General features: G+C 43.0%; 1 protein-coding gene across 1 annotated transcript in view; it reads left to right on the forward strand.

Annotated features, from left to right (window-relative positions):
* Armc3 (armadillo repeat containing 3) overlaps positions 1-19,810 on the forward strand; it is a 93,948-nt gene that overhangs the window by 45,402 nt on the left and 28,736 nt on the right. Inside the window, exon 11 of the mRNA XM_075971106.1 lies at positions 18,200-18,449. Coding sequence (XP_075827221.1) covers positions 18,200-18,449 — 250 coding nt within the window. The remainder of the gene's footprint in view (positions 1-18,199; positions 18,450-19,810) is intronic.

Raw genomic sequence — 19,810 nt, forward strand, 5'->3', positions numbered from 1 at the left:
TGACAACATTATTAAAAACAATAGGTAAATGTTAAAGAGTCTCAAGATCCATTTTGAAAGGATGTAAATATTAGAGAAAATGGGAGCATTTAAAAAGTGAACTAAAGGCAATGAACACAAAGGAAGGAGGGTAGGGGAGGAGATGCCTTCTGATTATGAACACTGTTGGTGGAGGCCGCCCAGGCTCCAGAAATAATCACACAGAAATCTGTATTAATTACAATACTGTTTGACCAAGAGCTTAAGCATATTTCTAGCTAGCTCTTATATTCTAAACTAACCCATCTCTATTAATCAGTACATCATCACGAGGCTATGGTTTACTGGCAAAGTTTCAGTGGGCTCCAATGGAGGTGTCTGCCTCCTGTGGCAGCTACAGGGCTACTCTCTTACTCCACCTTCTTTCTCTTAGCATTCAGTTTAGGTTCCCCACCTGACTTTACTCTATTAAAGCCATTGGCCAAAAGCAGCTTTATTCATTAACCAATAAAAGCAACAAATAAATAGAAGGATCTCCCATACCAGGAATACCACGCCATGGAATGTGTTTTGTAATCATTTTTAAAATTAGTTACCTAAGTAGTCCATCAGTAATGAGACAAACTCTGCAATCTTAGCTGACTTGCCAGGGTTCACCTATGTGTAAATAGCTGAGCTGGAGACTGAGCCCAGGTCTGTCAGATACCAAAGGCCATGCTCCTTTCTCCACAGAAGGTGATACAGTCTTGCAAGAGAGGGATTTCCTGAACCCAGCTTTCAAAAATAAGAAAATCCTTTCCCTTCCAAGCATCTCTCTTAGTATGCAAACTAACAACCATTTCTCATCCTTTTGTGTGTGTGATGTTCTGGCTAAAGTTCCCTTTCTAACTTGAAGCATGTCCTCCTTTTCCCCTCATAGAGCCTTTTTCTTGACCATTCTTCCTCTTTCTCTACTCCCATGTGAGCATTTTATAAATTGTTAGTGAAGTGACTAAGTATGCCCTGTGAAAGTTGCCAACACCAAGGGCGCTCTCTGTCAGATGCAGTCGGCATGGCTTTTGGAGTCCGCGGCATCACTCTTTCCACCCAAGTGCTGGCTTTTAGGGTGCCTCTGACCCAGGAAGACAGCAGCTCTACCATTTCAGGAAGTTTCATCAGTGACATTAAAATCTCTCTGTCATATGCTTGGATCTACGTATTATCCGAAATGCTGTTAACAGACCTCCAGAGTGTATGCCCTCCTCCAGAGTGTATGCCTGTCTTGATCTGGGTCTGGCCTCTGTGAGTTCACAGTTCTGCATAAACCCAAGGAGGTTGGAGGCAGCTGGTCCTCTCAGGGACTTGTCTGCTACAACCAGATCCTCTCACCTCTCAGGAGTGTCCTTCATTCCTTCCACCTTTCCTTGTGTTTGGAAAAGCGTTCACGGGTGCTCTTTGAGAGAGATCTGTATAGTCTTTTGTTTTTTCTTAATCTAAAAATATTTTTGAAAGCAAATATTTTTAAGATTGATGTATTTATCATTTTAGATGTATGGGTGTTTTGCGTGCACATATGTGTGCATAGCCACATTCATGACCTTCCAAGATCAAAAGAGGGCTTTGGGCCCCTGAGATTGGAGCTGATGGCTGTGGTGTGGGTGCTGGGGATCACACCACAGTCCTCTGTGAGAGTAACAAGTGCTCTCAACTGCTGAGCCAACTCCCCAGTCCTAAAATAAATAGTTTTTGGAGTGAGTCAGTCTTGGTATATTTGTGCCAGATGCTGAAAACTAGAATCAGAAAGATCTTATAGTCAACCCAAATCAGGGAAGCCAGCCCACTTGGAGATCCTTCTAGAATGCTAATAACTCGATGATTATAAAGTCAAATTCAACAGAAGTGACAGCAAATGTGATTGGTTATTTTTAATAGAAAATGTTTTCTTCGTTGACTGTGTTTAAACACCAGTTGGCGTAAACCTGGCTTTCCTGGGGTCCATAGAATTCTCTTTTTCAAAGCAAGCTATTTCACAGAGACTCTTCCAGCATGAGCCATTCTGCTGCTGGGGTGGCTGAGTTTGTTTTTCTAATTGCTTTCTGTGGCTCATTGTGAAGGAAGGGGCAAAGCCAGCGCTGAATCCAGGTGCATTTGAGAGCTGTTGGAACACTTACCCACTTACCGGTTTCCAACCTAATTAGTAACAAGCCCTGGAGTCGCCATAAAGCACTGTGGGCGTGTCTTGATGAGTCCTGCCTCCTATAGGCACCTTTTGATGCGCCTAAAGTGAATTTCTAATTCTTTTTTAAGATAATAATTTTTACTTATTTTTGAAATACAGTGTATCCTGGTCATATCCACCACTACTCTCCTTATCCAATTCTTCCCAGGATGGCACCCACACCCACACCTCCTTTTCCAGCTTTAACTGTCTTTCTGTCCCCTGAGCCACACTAGTGCTGCCACTATGGGAATGCGTGCAGGGTCATCCGCCGGGGCATGGACAACCTACCAAAGGCCACCCTCCCCCAAAGAAAAGTAACTGATTCTCTCTCTCCATCAGTCACGAACTGCTCCTCAGCTACCGCCTCAGAAGCCCCTTCTTCCTCAATGCTAGAATTCTTAATCAGCACGATTTTGTGCCGATAACCACAGCTCCTATGGGCTCGCTTGTGCAGCAGCGCTATCATACCCAGAGGACAGTGTTCCATGTTCTTCCCATTCTCCATGTCTTCCATGCTTTCTGTGCCCTCTTGTGAGATGCGTCCTGAGCCTCTGCTGGGGTAGGTATTCAGCTAGGGCCTAGCACTCCATTATCTATCCTCAAATTCGGGGCATCTTCTGGAGTTAGAGGCTTGTTTTGCAACCTGAGTGATGTATGGGTAAAATGATATTAATTCAATTAAATTAAATGATGCCAAACAAGAAAAAGAAAAGGAGAAGGAAAAGGGAGAAGAAAGAGGAGAGAGGAGGAGGAGGAAAGGGAGGAGGAGGAAAAGAAGAAAGAAGAAATAGCCAGGAGAGCTATACTTGGCAGTGACTCTTTTTGCAAAAAGGATAAATGCTTTTTCATTCAAATTTTTATGATCTAAAAATGGAATTTTATAAGCTATCTATAAATCAATGTTTCATCTAATATATTTGATCTCAGGCTACCATGTGTCTCGTATCTCACATGAAAACACATTTACCTTTAGCAGTGATTTGTAGACGGGAGACTTTCTCAACAGCAAATACCAAGCCCATCCAGACCCCTTTGTGGAAGGTTTAAAACCCCTGAAGGGTTCCAGGACTGCTGGTCGATGGTCTCTGGGAATGTGGCTTCAGGGATGCTCAAGCTTTCTAGACCGTTCAGCCTTTCTTTCTTCACAGAATAACACTTTAAACAGTTTGCAATGAATTTGAATGGAAAGATCCTTTTTTTTTTAAAGACTTATTTATTTATTATGTGCACAACATTCTACTTGCATGTATGCTGCAGGCCAGAAGCCAATTACCGATGGTTGTGAGCCACCATGTGGTTGCTGAGAATTAAACTCAGGACCTTTGGTAGAGCAGGCAATGCTCTTAACCTCTGAGCCAATTCTAAATTGCTCCCATTCTCCCCTTGTGTTTACAAGGCTACTGAGGCCATGGTGGGTGGGGGTGGGGGTAGGGCCGGAAGGTGAGAGCCCGGTTGAATCAGAGACTGAACTTCTCAGAAGAGCTGTTTTCCCTGAACCCTTAGGGGGCATGAAGGCCATTCAGCCCCACTGAGTGCAGATTCTGGGGGAATGGTCTCCCAGGGTTTCCAGAGTTTCTCTTGGGCCCTTTGTTGGAAGGCTGCATTCATTCATCTTCAGTTTCTGCTTGGACCTGTCTGGCTGACTCCTTAACTTTCTACCTGCCAAAATTCCCTTGAAATCCCTGTCGTTCTGTGAATCAGAAGCCTGGGTGCCAAGTAACTAGCCTTATCCAATTTTATATGAAAGCCATAAAGGAGGGTGTGCTTCTCAGAGGCCCTGTCTAGCCCACCTGCCAAGTTCTCGTAAATGAGATTGTAGCTTACTTCAATAACACACTTACAAATTAAAACATTGTTGCAGAAAACAACCAAGAGTAAAATAGGCCATAAAATATGTTCTAGAAGTCCCTTCCAGTTCCAAGAGTATTTTTCCTGGAGCGTTTTGAACTCACAGTCCTCTTGCCTAGAATGTTTTTCTAGAAAGCAAAGTCACTGTTCAAATCCCCTTGGGAAAGCTTTCTACCACTGCTACCAGTGCAATTGAAACACTGCTATCCACTGCCCACCCTCATTCAAGGTCTGCCTCCATCCTGTGTGGCTAGCCTGTTAGCTTGATTGCTGTCTATAGTGTCTCCCACTATCACTAGATCTGTGGAGGGGGCAGTCTTTCTCTCTTTATTCGTCGACACATCCCAAGTATCTAGAACAGCATTGTCCCACACATGGGGTGGAGGTGGGAGAGGGGGTGAGATTTAAAAAACAAAATTGAAAATGTCACCCAAAGTGAGAAATGGAAAGTTTGTGTGATGGTGAAGTGGCAGTTGCGAAAACAGGTAAACTGAGGCTGCTGGAGGACCCTAAGGAGATGAAACCCACTGAAAAATATTTCTGGGTGGACCGGGAAGGGAGAGAAGTTCCAGTCAGGGCTGGGGAGGGTTGAAGAGTGATCCGTCTCCAGAAAATCCCACCAAGATCTCCAAACTGATATTTACCACGGCAGTTGAACACTAAAGGTGACATCTGCTGTCTCCGTCAGACTTGGGTCAAGTAAGCCTATGCTAACGTCCAGACTTGGAGTAGGAGCGGCTCCTAATGAAGATGAAGATGGCGAACTGGAAGATATGGCTCCAGAGGATTACTGGAGAATATTGGAAGGGGGAGCCAGTGGCAGCCAGCCCCCAGTCCTTTAACAGAAGAGCCTGGGGTTTCTATACCAGAAGCTGTGGAAACGAAATACAGGAGGTCATCTTGGAAATGTCCACGAACAAGACAAGTCAGGGAGTGGCTTTGAAACTGGGATGTGATGGGTGTATAGTTAAAAAACCTTAAAAACAAACCAAGACAAAATAATAATTTAAGACTGTATTTGAACTCCCTTTTTGTCTTCTCTTTTTGTAAGAGATTAAATGGAACACTACTAAAATATGGGAGTTTGAAACTAGAAGTAATCTTTGTTTTACATACAAATCCAAGGCATTTGTTTGTTTTGTAGTGTTTCATGTGGTTTGTTTGCAAAGGTGACAGATGATAAAGAAAACATAGCTGATTTTTTTTTTAAATCAGGATTTTAGACACAACTATTAGCACATTAAAAAGGGTCCCTTTAAAACTCTGGGTAGTTCCTCTCTGACTTCCCTAGTCTTTAACCAATCTGGCTCTCAGGAACAGCCTTCTAGAGAAAGTGGGTATTGTACTGAAAAGAAAACATTACTAGACTCTGGACAAAGAATACATCTAAGTAAAATTAAACTAGACCTGCCCTCCTTTTCCTTATGGGCATCCTATACCTCGTATTGCATTGCCAAAAGAGAGTATGGACTTAGATTTTACACACACACACACACACACACGCACACACACGCACACACACGCACACACACGCACACACACGCACACACACGCACACACACGCACACACACATGCACAATCTTCCCCACCAAATATTATGTGCAGTATTGAGTATTTGAAATAGAACACTGGGCTTGAATGGACTTTGTCTGCTTTCACGAGTCATCTGAGAACATCATTTGCTAACCATAGGAAATCAGCATTTTGAATGTACTTCTCCTCGTTTTTGTTCCTAGTTCCTGTGATTCCACCAGAACTTGAGGCAAATTCTAAGGAAGGAGATTTAAAATCTAAGCTACCACCTAAAATCTAAATGTGCATACAGCGTTGTTTGGTTAGTTTTCATTTTTAAAAGGTTTGAGTGAAAACACACCCACACCCACACTCACACACCCACATGAGAAAGAAACAGGCAGATGGGAGGAGGCGAATACAGCATTGTATGAAGACAGAACTGGAAGGAGGCACTTCCTATGTCCTCCCCGGAGCAGTTGTTACTAACTTGTTAGATCCAACTTGAGCAGGACTCATGGCAAGATTTCTCACTAGTACAATTACACACTTTATTTGAAACATGCAAGCAGTGGTGTCTAAAGCACACTTTAATTCCTTAAATAGAAGGAAAGCAAACACATGTTCTTCTAGTCTCTTGCTACATATAGTCTACAGATTTGTGTGTTGTAAAGCTTGTTTAGCAATTTTGGTTTAGTGTTGTATACTGGTGATTTTTAAAAGGGTGGCAGTTAAACACACGTTTAAAAACAGAGTCATAGTCAAAATAATCAGATGGGCATTGATTTACATAGACCTTTTTTAAAAATTTCAGTTTGACAGGATTCATTGGTATTAAAATACCAGTAAATACTAAAGTAAAGACATTTCTCTCTTCCTATATCGAGTTTTGGTTAATAACTCTTTTGGGTCAAGTAAAGAAGATGTAGTGACTATTTTAATAAGCAATAAAATGGGCTTAGTTTGCCTACATAAATGTAAGTTGTTTGTGTATCTTGATGTAATAAAATTATATAGAAACAAATTATGCTACGCACATTTTCGTTGTTTTACTTAAGAGTATTACCAACTGTTGACTTGTTCGTGGAGGCATTAAAAGTGTGGATACGTATGCCTCATAGAAAATCAGTACCTGCTTAGAGAGCTCTTTACCACCAAGCAAACCGAAGCGGCCCCCAAAGGTTGTCATGTCCAGGGAAAGCATCACTTGGGTCCCAGAGGCCACCCCAGGTCAACAGCGTCTTCCCTCCCCAAGCTTTCTGGTCTTGCCTTCAGTCCTTTGTTTTCCGCGAATAAACGTTAATGAGTGAGAAGCTACAAACAGAATCAAAGTCTTAGCTGAGAGTTAAAGGCGAGAACTGCCAGAGTCACCGGTGAAGAGGTGAAAGGAGCGGTGGAAACAAGCCCAGCTAGAAGAGAGGACGGAGGCGGAGCTGAAGCAGCAGTGGGAACAGGTAGCCCTGCTTCACTCGCACAGCTTCTTGGCGTGCTGCTGGTCTACTCGACAGTCCTCTGTGTGGAATGACTTCTGGAAATGAGAAGCTATTAATTTTTGGACATAGGAAATATCTTCAGTTGAATTTCATGTTTTATTTACTCTGTACTTTTCTACGCAATTAATCATTTCAATTTTTTAAATAATTTATCCAAGTGCAGAGAGAATGATTTGTGGTTGATGTCCTTCTGAGTGGCTGGTTCTATATGTAATGAGGATATTTTAAACAATTTATAACGTCACTGCCATCTGTTGGATCCCATCAGAAGTAGAGTTTTCAGAGTTGCCCTGAGAACAGAAAGGATTTGGTACCCTTCATTTCCGTTTGCACTGCTAACTAAATTTACCCCTTTGATAAACCATGGAGATTTGAAAGTAAGTATAAATGTTGGTTGGGCATCTTAAAGTGATACCATTTTATTAAAAATATATAATTTTAGCAAATAGCAGTGAATGAATATAGAAAGCAATAACTACAATCACTTTAATACCTAAGAGATGAAAACTGATAACCAAGGCTTGACTCTTCACAGACAACACACTTCAACCACACTGACCTTGATTCTTCATAGACACCCCACCTTTTCTCCTTAAAGAGAATTTTAAAGGAATTTTTAACCCCTTCGTCCCCATCCTCCTGTGAAAATTTCAGCTTATTGTACAGCTTCTCCACTGTCCACACGAGCAGCAACTCCAGAAATTCTGAACTGCAGCATATAGACTAGTCACTTAAAAAAATAATACATTGATTAGATGTCAGGCCAGCTCAAGCCTTGGAAATAGCAGAGGCAAGCTCGTCTCTGGGGGGAGCTCTGCTTTTGTGTGAGCTCTGGCCGGGACACAGGAGCTGGTGATGGGGAAGGCAGGGATAGAGTGACCACATTTCATGGATGTACCTGAGAGAGTGCTTTGTTAACGTTCAGACAGCTTCAGCTGTCTATCCATGTCAGGATGAATGGCTGGTCGTTTTGTAGTATCGGCTTAAAATTTCTTTTGACTAATATAGAAATAAAGAAAAAAATCTTAAATTTAAATAAAGCTGGGGGAAGACAGGCAACACCACTTTAATGTTCATGAAGATTATTTGCTATCTTGTCTAAGAGAACGATATAATATGTGGAGAAAAATATTTAGATGCATCCCCGGGATAGTCTTTTCATATACTATTGAAAAAGTCAGTACCTCATCAGTATGTCTCAAGACAAGCCAGGACTCACTTAGTGACCATGCGATGTGACAGTCCTGTCATATAGTCAGGGACGGGCTAAACTGAAGCAGGAATTACCTCTGGCCGAAAGGGTGTATGTGTGTAAGGTTAAAAATTTATTACCCAATTAAATAAAGCTGGAGGTGGGCTGTTAATATAATATGCTGTGTTTATTTATTTTACCGTTTCTTTGTTATGTCTTTAACTTGTAGATGTGGGACTGGTTATCTTTAGAGCAGCCAATATTTTATTGTAGAATGATGGCGGTAACAGAGCGAGCAATGACCGGTTATTTTGAAGACAAGAATGCAACAAAACACGTCTGTTAAAGTGGCCACACGCCACGCCTTCCCTTCTCCCTCGGCATCCCTTGCAGGCAGGGACGCTGCGTTTGTGTGCTGTCGTCCTTTGAGAATTGCCACTAGACCCACTTCTCCGCAACACTCAGATTCACTTAGGACAAGTAATCTCGGGACTCAAAACACTTAAAGAAACATTGGCCATCGAAATGACCCATGAAAGGCGCAAACTCAGCGCATAGGTTTGATGTGTGGGTCGGACCTAGAGCCCAAGCCGCGCAGTTATTGTCTTTGTCGCGTAGCGTTCTGAAGAAATAGGTTTTCTGTGTGATTTCCCTTCACCCACAGCGGCAGGAACCGCGTCTTCCTACTGCCCCCTAGTGGCGACTCAGGAGGAAGTTGGGGGAGGGGCAAAAATGGATCGCTCGCTCTGTGTTTTAATGAAACCCACACTAATTTAATTTGAAACACTCTGGTGAGTCTAAAATAATATTTTTGGAACATTATTAAAAGATTGTGATCTGGAAAGCATTTCATTGTGATAGTATTTTACTGCTAACTACACGGCCAGCAGATCTTTGTGTCTGTCTTTGTCCCTTTCTGAGGTGCAATCATTTCAAAATGTTTTGACACCTTTTCTTTTCTAGCGGTGACTGAATTTCTGTCGTGCTGTGTTATCACGGGGACAAACGCAGCACGTTTGAGCAATAGACACTAATGAATCCTATTGTAATAGAAAAGATTATTTAAAATTTTTGTGTAAATTTGTTGTAAAATTCTAGAAGCTTGGCAGTCTCCCAATATAAGTGACATGTGACACAAATTGAGCTGGTTTAGGAGGGTTGGTTTTTGTTTGGAGAACTTTTTTTTAAATTAGTGATGATGTTTCAAAGAGCTTGGTAATTTAGAAGTCCTTTAAGAGCCCCCACGATTGGACAGTAGGTAAAGACACTTGTCACTAAGTCCCCATATCCTGAGTTCAGTGCCCAGGTCTGACCTAGTGGAAGCAGAGATAAGATGCTCAAGGGTTGCCCCCTGACCTGCACACGCATGCCATGGCGCAGACATGTTTATGATAAATAAAGTAAAAAATGCTTTGTATTTAAGTGATAAAACAGGAAAAATCTTCATGGTATGCTTATGAATTAATTATTCCTGTATTCCTTTTGTCCAAGTTTACTGAGTGGCTGTTTCTCTGGTCGACCCTTAGCTCCCTATTCCTGTCCACATGGTGGAATCTTGTCATTACTTTGCTTATATTGGCTGGGGAAAAGTCACACTGAACTTAAAAGCACCGAGACTAAAAACTCAGTTTTCAATAAAACCGCTGGGCTCCCCCCACATGCTTTGCGTCGGTGGATGCTTGCCAGACCTTGACAAACAATTTGAATTTGATTAGCTACCATTTTGTGAGGCTCAATGAATCTCATAAAATGTTCAATTAGAAAATTATCCGCGCTGCTTTTATTACCTGCAGAGCAGGGCTGATATTTGCATAACATTTTAAAGTTGCTGGTACTCTCTGGTTTCCGGCATTACTGACTTACACAGAAAACTATCAAACAGATTGGATAGGCTTAGATTATTTCTCTTTTAATTTGAATCCTATTTAAAGCTATACGTTAGCTTGTTACCCTTGACTTTTCATATTAATAATTCCCCATGGTTTTTCTCCACTCGGAAATAGTCCCTTACCGCTGATTAACTGTCCCTCTGTGGAAAAGCTCTCGTCTGATCTTGAAGAAGCAGCCTCTTTTCTAGTCCCCCTGGCTGAAAAGTTGTCTGAATAATGAAGGTTTCGTTGTCACATACAAGGGCTGAAATGTGGTCTTATTTTCCCGTGATCTACAAAAATCCGCCTGCCAGTGGCTAATGGATATTCTGCTGCTGTTGGGAGCTGACAGTCACGGGCAGGTGTTTAGCCACGTACCCCAGTGGAGTGTATCTTTGGATCTGACAGCAGTCGTACGTGTGAAGGACTGTCCTTGTCACTGTCATGTGTTCATGAGAGAGTAGAGGCACGGCACTTCCCCGGGTTACCCCAGGTAGTGGGCAGGACACTTGCACGGAGACCACAGTCTGCCGGTCTTCCCTGGAGCTACCGTCCTTCTCCCCACTCTGGCAGCTTGTCTCCACGGTGTCTCCACCATGTCTGTGGCTGAGCGGGTGTGGGAGGCTCTTGTCCTTTATGCAGAATTCAGTCTGCATCTCCAGTCCCTTTTTTTCCTTTCTCTTTGCTCCCCCTCCATCTTTCTCCCCAGACTCCTTTGCTTCCCTCCCTCCCTCCCTCCCTCCTTCTCTTTCTCTCTCTCTCTCTCTCTCTTTCCCCCCATCTTCTGCCTCTCCTCCTCTCTCATTCCTTGAACAACATCAAAGTGAAGCAAGCAGACTCCACATTTGCTTTTCTTGGAGAGGGAGGCCAGTCACAGAAAATATTGTCTTCTGAAAAGATTGTAATGCTTGAAACACTGATATCTGGACAGGATGGCGTGTACTGGGATGTGGGGAGGGGGTATTGGGAGCGTAAGGTCTTCTTTGACTACATAGTGAGCTGAAGTGACCTGGTCTATAGGAAACAAGGCTTCAAGCAAGCGAACAGATGAACACTTTCTGTCCATCTGGATTGGTTCTTCCTCAGCTAGAAAATAATAGCTGGACTGTAGATTGCGCACTGGTTTGGACCACTGAACCACTCGGTTTGGCAGGTATTCCGTCTCTTCTCTGCAGAAATGTCTTCCAATAGGGTCTTGAGGGGCTGCCCCTCTCTATGACGTGTTGTCATTTATCTATGCACCTTTGATCTTAGGATGGATTCTGTCATGATCACATCCCTGCTTTCTCCCAGTGCTTTCTGTGTAAGGTGCTGCTCCAGCCATAGAGATACGGTAGGAATGGAGTCTAAGGTCCTGGGGACCTGCATTCCTTGAGCTTGTCTCTGGGAGATGTCAGCACAAAACTATTATATTTTAATTTTGAGAGCATGGCAAGTAGCCCAGGCTATCCCAATCCTACTGTGTTAGCCTCCCAAGTGCCAGGATTGCAAACGAGCATTAGCACAGCAGTTGTCCTAAAAGACTAATTTCCAACTGTAACTGAAGCAAAGCATCATGTGTCATAAAGAGAAACACGACTCTATGGTCTTAAGAGGGGTCCCAGGGACCTGCATGGAGCTAACTAACCAAGGAAGAGGACATAGCTCAGTGCTGTGGATTTGTGTTTTTTTCAGTCATGTTAGAATATCCAATGTCTTTATTAAGAAAAGAAAATGATATCTTTAATTACCATGGGATGCTATTCCATGTCATTTACTGATATTACAAACCACTTTCCAGGGGAAGCAGAAACACTTGATAACTGCAAAACCATTTATTCTGAGCATCCAAACACCTTGGCCATCATTCCTATTTTATTAGGAGTTGAGGCAGCCATGTGAAATGAAGAAGTTGTTCTCTCCCGTGGCGGGTAGCTAATTACTGCAGAGCCAGCCGGCTTTTGAGAGGGCAGCAGACATGTAGGGAAGTGAAGAATTGTGATCGACTAGATAGGTCAATAAATACCCCTCGTCACTGTGTGTAAGAAAATGACATTTGATTCCCTTGGACTTTGATCGACTGCCTCCAGTTCTGTAACAAAAACAATTTGGGATGTCTGTGGACGTGCTGGGCTAGCACACTTGATTGCATAGCTCCTCATAGAACTATGTGAAGAACTTGTAAACATAGTTCTTCATAGGTTGCATGGAAACCTTAATGTCAAAGAAGCTGTAAGAAAAGAACATTCTTGAAGCCTCAGAGCAACAGCCAAGGCAGATCATTACCATACAAACAGTTTTCATTCCCATATTTCTGAGCATTTTATTGCATCTGTATTTGTGGCTAGCGTTTACCTTATAATAATCATCTTCTACTTTAAAATCTTTCATTTTAAGCATATGCCTGCAATTGTGATTTCCCCCTTTAGAGCCAAGGGTTCTTTAAACATTATTTAAAAGAACTCTTCTGGGCTGGTTTTGTCAGCCTTGGTATGCAGCTGCAGTTTGGGTGTGTGTGCCGGCATTCTGAAGCTGAGGGCGACCACCAAGTGATCTCTGTTCTCAACTCTGAAACAGTGTATCACACTTTCTGTCTTTTGGTTTCAAGCTTCGCCCTTAGCAGCTGAGCCATCTCTCCAGCCCAACACCACAGTTTTTGGATCATTAAAAGCCACGAGGAACAGAAAGAGAGAGTCAGGACTTCTGCCCTCTGTATTCTAGCTCTGGCTGTGGTAACCAGGAGATGTCCCACTGCCTACTGGTCAGTGGGTGCTGGGCTTTACCTGCACAGGTCTCCCGTCAGCTAGCATAGCTACAGGTGTCCTCCTAAGCCATGCAGAGTGTGCCACTGAAGCCTAGCTGTGCCAATATGTCCTCCTTGGTGTGACAAAACTCGAGGACATATGAAAAGTCATGCTGATGGGAATGGTTGTAATCACTGTTAACAAACAAGGTTCTTATTGCCAACATTACCATCTGTTCTACCAGGTTCCACATTTTACCCTGTATGTGGGCTCTGTTAAACAGATTTCCAGAGTGCCCAAGGTCACCCTTGATTCATGTAACCAGTCATTACAGATCTGTTGAACACGACTCTCAAACCAGCAGAAAGATCCAATTCCAGAACCAGTGGTGCAGCTTTGTGGCACACTCAGAACCATTGCAAAGACAGGGACTCCCCAGGTATAAGGAACAAGCAGCTTCCTAAGATATGCTTTGTTTAAAGTGTAAAAGTCCATTTCTGAATCTCATCTAAAAGATGTCTCAATGTAAAAGAGCACTGTGGTGAGGATTGGATGGGCTGACCTCCATCAAGGTCAACCTAGACAAAAAGAGTGGACATTGCCCATTGTTAGCTCCCTCTTTGTCCTTTCTCAACACACCCAAAAGTTTTCTTCACTACCCTGAGTTAATCCAAAGCGTTAAAAAATAGTTTGGTCTCCCCAAAACTGGAGATACAAATCAAATAAGGGGCAAACCGGCTCTAAGAAGTCTGTAGTAGACAGTAGGCCCAGCAGGGAAGGGGGTGATTGAGAGAGAGGTCACACCAGGACAGCACAGAGCAGCTGAACCGCTATCAGAGGAGATGCAGTTCTTCAGGCAGAATGCAGGAGGGATGGGGAAGGGTGTTTAGGGCAAAGGGAACATCGGTGTGAGCAAATACTGGGAAAAAGCATTGCAAGCCAGCAGTTGATGCCATGGGTATAATGGAATTTTTTCCTTAGTGAAATCTAGTAGCCATTTTTTGGAGGGTGGGCTTGTTGTTTTTGGCTGTTGTTTTGTTTGGGTCTTTGTTTGTTTGTTTTTTATTTGATTGCTTTGGGAACTGCAGTGAAAATCTGCTGAATTCCTTGACAAATGTTGTGAAATAATTATATTTTGCTGTGTTGGATTGTGAATGTTTGTGACAAAACATAGTTTTCTGAACAAAAAGAAATGCGTACATTTAATAAAGGTTCAAGTTCAAGTTTTAAAAAAGAACTGAGGCATCTAGAAACCCTTTCTTGAAGAAAAGCCACTTGTGCCAAACTGAAAAGGGATTATCCAAAAGAGAAGGATGCCAGAAGTGGGAAGTGTGCCGAGGGGACACCCAGCAGCAGGGACAGGGGAGGAGTGGGCTCGGAGCAACAGAGGGAGACAGAGAAAGTGTCCAGAGCTTTGGAAGCTGTGTGGTGATCCGGGCTTTATCCTGGCAATGAGAAACCAGGAAAGTCTGGGGTAGGCAGTATGATTATAATTTAAAATCCTTGCATTAGCAGTAAGATAGAGAAAGGGTTGAAAAAGTGTGAGACATTCTAGGACTTACTGATTGATGTTTCCTGTATCGTGGTGGGTTTATAATTCCGTAAATCCACTGAAAACTTAAACCCAAATGCCGTTTATACCCCTAATCTACCTGCCATCAAAGCCTCATGATACAGCACACTGTAGAGCAGGAGGGGGTGGGCAGGGAACGGGAAGGAATGGATTATGGCATGTGTTGATATATTGCCAACCTGGCAAGAATGTTCCAATTGAAAACCTTAGTATGAATTCGATTGAATATCTGGAACTTCTGAAAAATCCCAACTTAAACTCTAAGTCAAGGATGATTTGAATGCGTGGACCTTCTTTCTGTAGTGGTGCTAATCCACCTGAGAGGGGGTCAGGTTGGATTTAGCAGGAGAATGAAGAAAGGAAGGGGTGGAGGTGAGAAATTGCGGCAGTGGGCGGTATAGGCAGGGCCTGGTGGGGGTGAATGCACTGAGCGGTGAGACTGCACCTCGGCTCTTCACACAAACACACAGATGTTTTTATTCATCTCCATATTTGTTGTTAACTTGTTTTCTTTTAAATTTACACTTAAACTCATTTGAGTAAATTCCAACTGGATGGCAATGAATGATAGTAAATATCAGAAAATATTTCCCAACTATTGCAGTGACATATGGCCCTGTAATTTCAGATCCCCTAATCCAGCAGTGTGACTTCCGTCTCTCTCACTCGGGTAATGCTGTTATTAAAGAAGCTGAAACATGGTTTTAAAATACGACAGCCGTTGGTCTCTGGATGTCCACATGAGAAACAGGAAAAAGCAAAACAATATCATGAGTTTGAAAGAAATACGATGAATGTAATTTTTTAATATACAAATGCTGCATTTTATTTTTATCCCTGTAATTTGTTTTTAGACAACAAGGGTTTGGTGTCCTGCTACAAACTCATTTTAGTGATTGTTTCTAGAGTTACACAGAAGATAAACTAGAGGCAGAGGGTGGAGGTCCACTGTGTACCTTTCTTCCCAGGGATGAGAGCTTACTTTATCTCTGGGAGGCTGTTCTGCTCAGGGCAGGAAAAGTTATCTTCCTCTGTGCACCAGGAACTTGGGCTTTTTAAGCAGCTATGTTTTTATAAACTTCTTTTATTGTCTTCATAAAGAGCATGGAAAGAGCAGAAGGCAGCCGTCCACTAACCAAGGCAAAGCACGTCTTTACCATAAAATGCCAACTCCGAGCACAAGGACCAAGAATTCAGGATTCCTTATGGAAATCCTCAGTCTTGACCTGCTATTTCTTAATTTCATTCTTGTTCCTCTTGCTTCTGCTCATCCTCCTCCTTTTCTTCCTCTTCTTTCCATCTTCTTCCTCTTCCTCTTCTTCTTTCGAAATATAAGCTTAGCCTTTTATATTATTTTTATTTCATTTGATTTTTTGTGTTTGGTGTTTTGCCTGCTTGTGTTTCTGTGTACCACTTGAATGTCTGGTTCTCGGAGACTAGAAGAGGACATTCAGTCTCCTGGAATTGGAGTTACAGGTGGTTTTGAGCCATTGAACCAAGTCCTTTGCAAGTAACTAGTAAGCAAGTAGTAAGTGTTCCTAAGTACTAAGCTGTCTCTCCAACCCCCACCCCCATTTCTTAGTTTCTTGTTATCATGAGAAACTAACTAACTAAATAACTAACTAACCAACTAAATAAATAAATAAAATTATGTGTGCTCTTTTAATTTTCCAAGAATAAAAATCCCTACAACTTGACAAAGGAATCTTGTGTCTTAGGCAAGGTATACTTGTAGTGGCTATAGATTTGAAACATTTGACATGAGGAGCTGGGTTGCAAGTGTCAAAAAATTACTCAAATGAAGAGGAGTTTTGAAAAGATTTTAGCGTTTGTCAACTAGAAAAATTACACTGAACTTGAACTTCCAGGGGTTGGGAGGTAGTTTTGTGGGAAAGCGTGAGTTCTATTCCTGGCATGTGCACACAGAGACACACACGCTACAGAAAGTTTCTTAAAATTCAGTATGTGAACTCTAAAAATTACATCAGCAAAAAACAAAAAATTCCTGATAAATGTATAAGTTCTAATTTATTCTTATTGCTTGGTTTTCAGCTCTTAAACTAAGATCAAGTGTAAAATCTTCCTTATTTATAAAAACAAATGATCACTTAAGAATTATCCAAAGAAAATGAAACTAAACATTGACTCCCCAGCTACTATGCTCCGATGTGGGGCCTTCCAGCATGTTTATACAGGTCAATTTTGGTGACATCTTTCTAAAGAATGGAAGATGTGATAGGAAGGGTCAACTGTATCCTAAGAGCAAGCAGCAACATGGAAATGAAACTGGGTATCACCTTCTCCTTGAGGGCAACAAGTATGTTGGAGGGACGGGCCTAATTAGTCAAAGATGCAGGCAAGCGGACCTGCGGGTCAAGCCTGCCAGCCCATCATTAACCCGGGCTTTGTTCTCTCTCTGTCTGAACTCTTTTACATGGTCATCACCGCCTACTCTCCCCGGAGACCACTGGGCTCCCTACTCAGATTTCACTTGTCATCTGCTCTGTAATGGACAGGACAATTGTCATAACTTGTGTCTTTGAGGACACAGGTCATCCCTCTTAGTAAACAAATCTAGATGATATTACCAAATCAAGTGCACGGGGACACTGGTGGCTAAATTAGACAAATTTACTTTTTTCTTCAGTTTTTCTACTATCCTAAAGGAAAAAGAAGACTTCCAATATAAGTTCAGGGTGTTCAAATTTGAGATGTTTGTTATTGAATGTATGGGATGATGTTGTTTCATTGTCTCAGTGACTTCTACTAATATGATTTAGGTGAATAGTTGTTGCTAACGTGATTTTGAGTTAGTGGAATTGAACCTAGAGCCACGAATGTGCTAGGTAAGCACTCTACCAGGAAGCTACTTTTCCTGACCCCTTTGCCTGTTTTCCTTTTTCCTTTGAGACTGGCTCACCAGGTAGCCAAGGTTAAATTTGAACTCACTTCATATTCCAGACAGGCCTTGAACTCCTTGCTGTCCCCATAACTGAGATGACAGCCTTGGCAGGTTTGCCCCTGTGGGTCCTTTAGGGCCAGTGTGCTCCTTAAATCTTATTACCTGGGTTATTTTTCAGGCACTTAACACAGTGCGGCCCCTCCTATTGAATGTTTTTATCTTTAACCATCACAAGCATGTCTTGGTCAAAATGCATGACTCCTTTGTCAAGTATGAGGAGTTGCAGTTCATCAGCTGTGGGGAAGTGAAGGCAGAACCTGAAGTCGCCAGTCAGGTCATAGCCACAGTCGAGGGCAGACAGCTATGAAGTCGCCAGTCAGGTCATAGCCACAGTCGAGGCAGACAGCTATGACTTAGACATGGGTGTTAGAGCTCAGCTGGCTTTCCACACTGGTACAGTTCAGAATCCCATGCCTAGGAAATGGTGCCACCCATTGTGATGAAGTTTTTTCAACCCAATTATCAGAATCAGGATGACCCCCCCCCCAAAAAAAATGCCCCAAAGACATGCAACCAAATCAGGACGACACCTCACTGAAACTCTTCCCAGGTGACTCCCAGTTTTCATCTTCACTGAAGAAAATAAGCGAACAAACACCTAGGATTTAAGAGACCTGAAAGGTTTTAGTCATGTATTTTTCTGCAACCCAAAGAAATGATGATTTGATTTCATTAATTTTCCCCAGAAAGCACTTACATCACTAGCACCCCATTCTGGGTTCAGTGCACAACAAACCATCCTGTCTCTAAAATCGTCTCTGGGCTTGTTGGAGTGAATTCGGTTACAAACTCCTCGGTTACTGTCTTGAACTGATAGAATAGCAATCCTTTCTCCCTGCTGTGCACAGTGCGGCTGCAGAAGCCGACGCCATCGACCCGCTGATAAACATCCTGTCGAGCAAGCGGGACGGAGCCATCGCCAATGCTGCCACCGTGCTGACCAACATGGCCATCCAGGAACCTCTGCGCTCGGTCATCCAGAGCCATGAAGTGATGCGCGCGCTGCTGGGCCCGCTGCATTCCACGAACACAGTGGTGCAGAGCAAGGCGGCGCTCACCGTGGCTGCCACTGCCTGTGATATGGAGGCCCGCAATGAGGTGAGGCTGAACCGGCACGTGGCTTGGAGTCATTCCATCTGTTCAGACCACTACCTAGTCCTCTCTACCTGCTCTCATTCCTGTTGGCACCGTTTCTTCCTACCCATCTACGGGGGCATCCAGCTGGCCTCTGGGTATTTATTTTCCTACCACTCAGTGCCAGTACTGTGTTGGATGGTGGTGATCTGATGAGAAGCGACAGGGTTGTGGCCACGCTATCCCGCACTTGGAGAGGGTTTGTTTAGCCTGGGACACTGTAGAAGATTCTTTCCTGCCTTCCCTCCCCATACTGGCCCTTTAGCAGCCTGTGACCCTCCTTACACCATTGCAAAGTCACAGAAGGTAAGAATGATCTTTATATACAAAAACCCCGCGTGACTCACAACTGCTGCCCAACGGCCCAAGCAACAGCTTTTCCTAGAATATCACAATACAGATATACCCGCTGTCTGCAAGCCCATGTGAATGTGCTCTCTTATTTTACCTCCTCCGTTTCTCTGCATGGAAAGGTGGTCTGCCCTTTTGTCTACCTGGTAAATTCCTCTTCCCATTCAAAACCAGCTCTACCACCTTTACCAGTTTTTTTCCAGCCCTTCAGTTTGGCTGGGCAGTTCCCCACCCCATGTCTCTCCTTGTCTTCCTACTCCAAATTTTATGGTTCTTAAAGGAAAAATTATAAGCCCCTTCAAACTTTGGGGAAAGTAATGGAATTTTCTGACCATTGTCCAAGTAATTACAATATATATGATACATAATGTTTATTTATGTATTATTTATCTTCAGGATGTCACTACATAACCAGGGCTAGCCTCTGGCCTGGAGCTCACCACCCTTTCCCCTCTACCCTCTGAGAGCTGGAACTATAGATGTGGGCCGCCACACCTGACTTTCATAATGCCTCTTTAATGAATAGATGTTAAATGAATGAGAAAATAAATGGATGGAGAAATTAATGAGTTAGCTCTCTGCCAAAAAACACACACATTAGATTTCTATCTTGCTTTATACTCAGAAATAAATATGGTCAGAAAATTGGCTTCCTAAGCATGCCATGCTTCAAATGCACCAGTGAGTTCTGTTTGGTGATGCATGGATGTACCGATGAGTTCTATGTAACAATACATGAATGCACCAGTGAGTTCTGTGTGGTGTTGCATGGATGCTCCAGTGAGTTCTGTGTGGTGTTGCATGGATGCACCAGTGAGTTCTGTGTGGTGTTGCATGGATGCACCAGTGAGTTCTGTGTGGTGTTGCATGGATGCACCAGTGAGTTCTGTGCGGTGTTGCATGGATGCACCAGTGAGTTCTGTGTGGTGTTGCATGGATGCACCAGTGAGTTCTGTGTGGTGTTGCATGAATGC

Source organism: Microtus pennsylvanicus, chromosome 4 (genome assembly GCF_037038515.1).
Source record: "Microtus pennsylvanicus isolate mMicPen1 chromosome 4, mMicPen1.hap1, whole genome shotgun sequence".
Lineage (NCBI taxonomy): Eukaryota > Metazoa > Chordata > Mammalia > Rodentia > Cricetidae > Microtus > Microtus pennsylvanicus.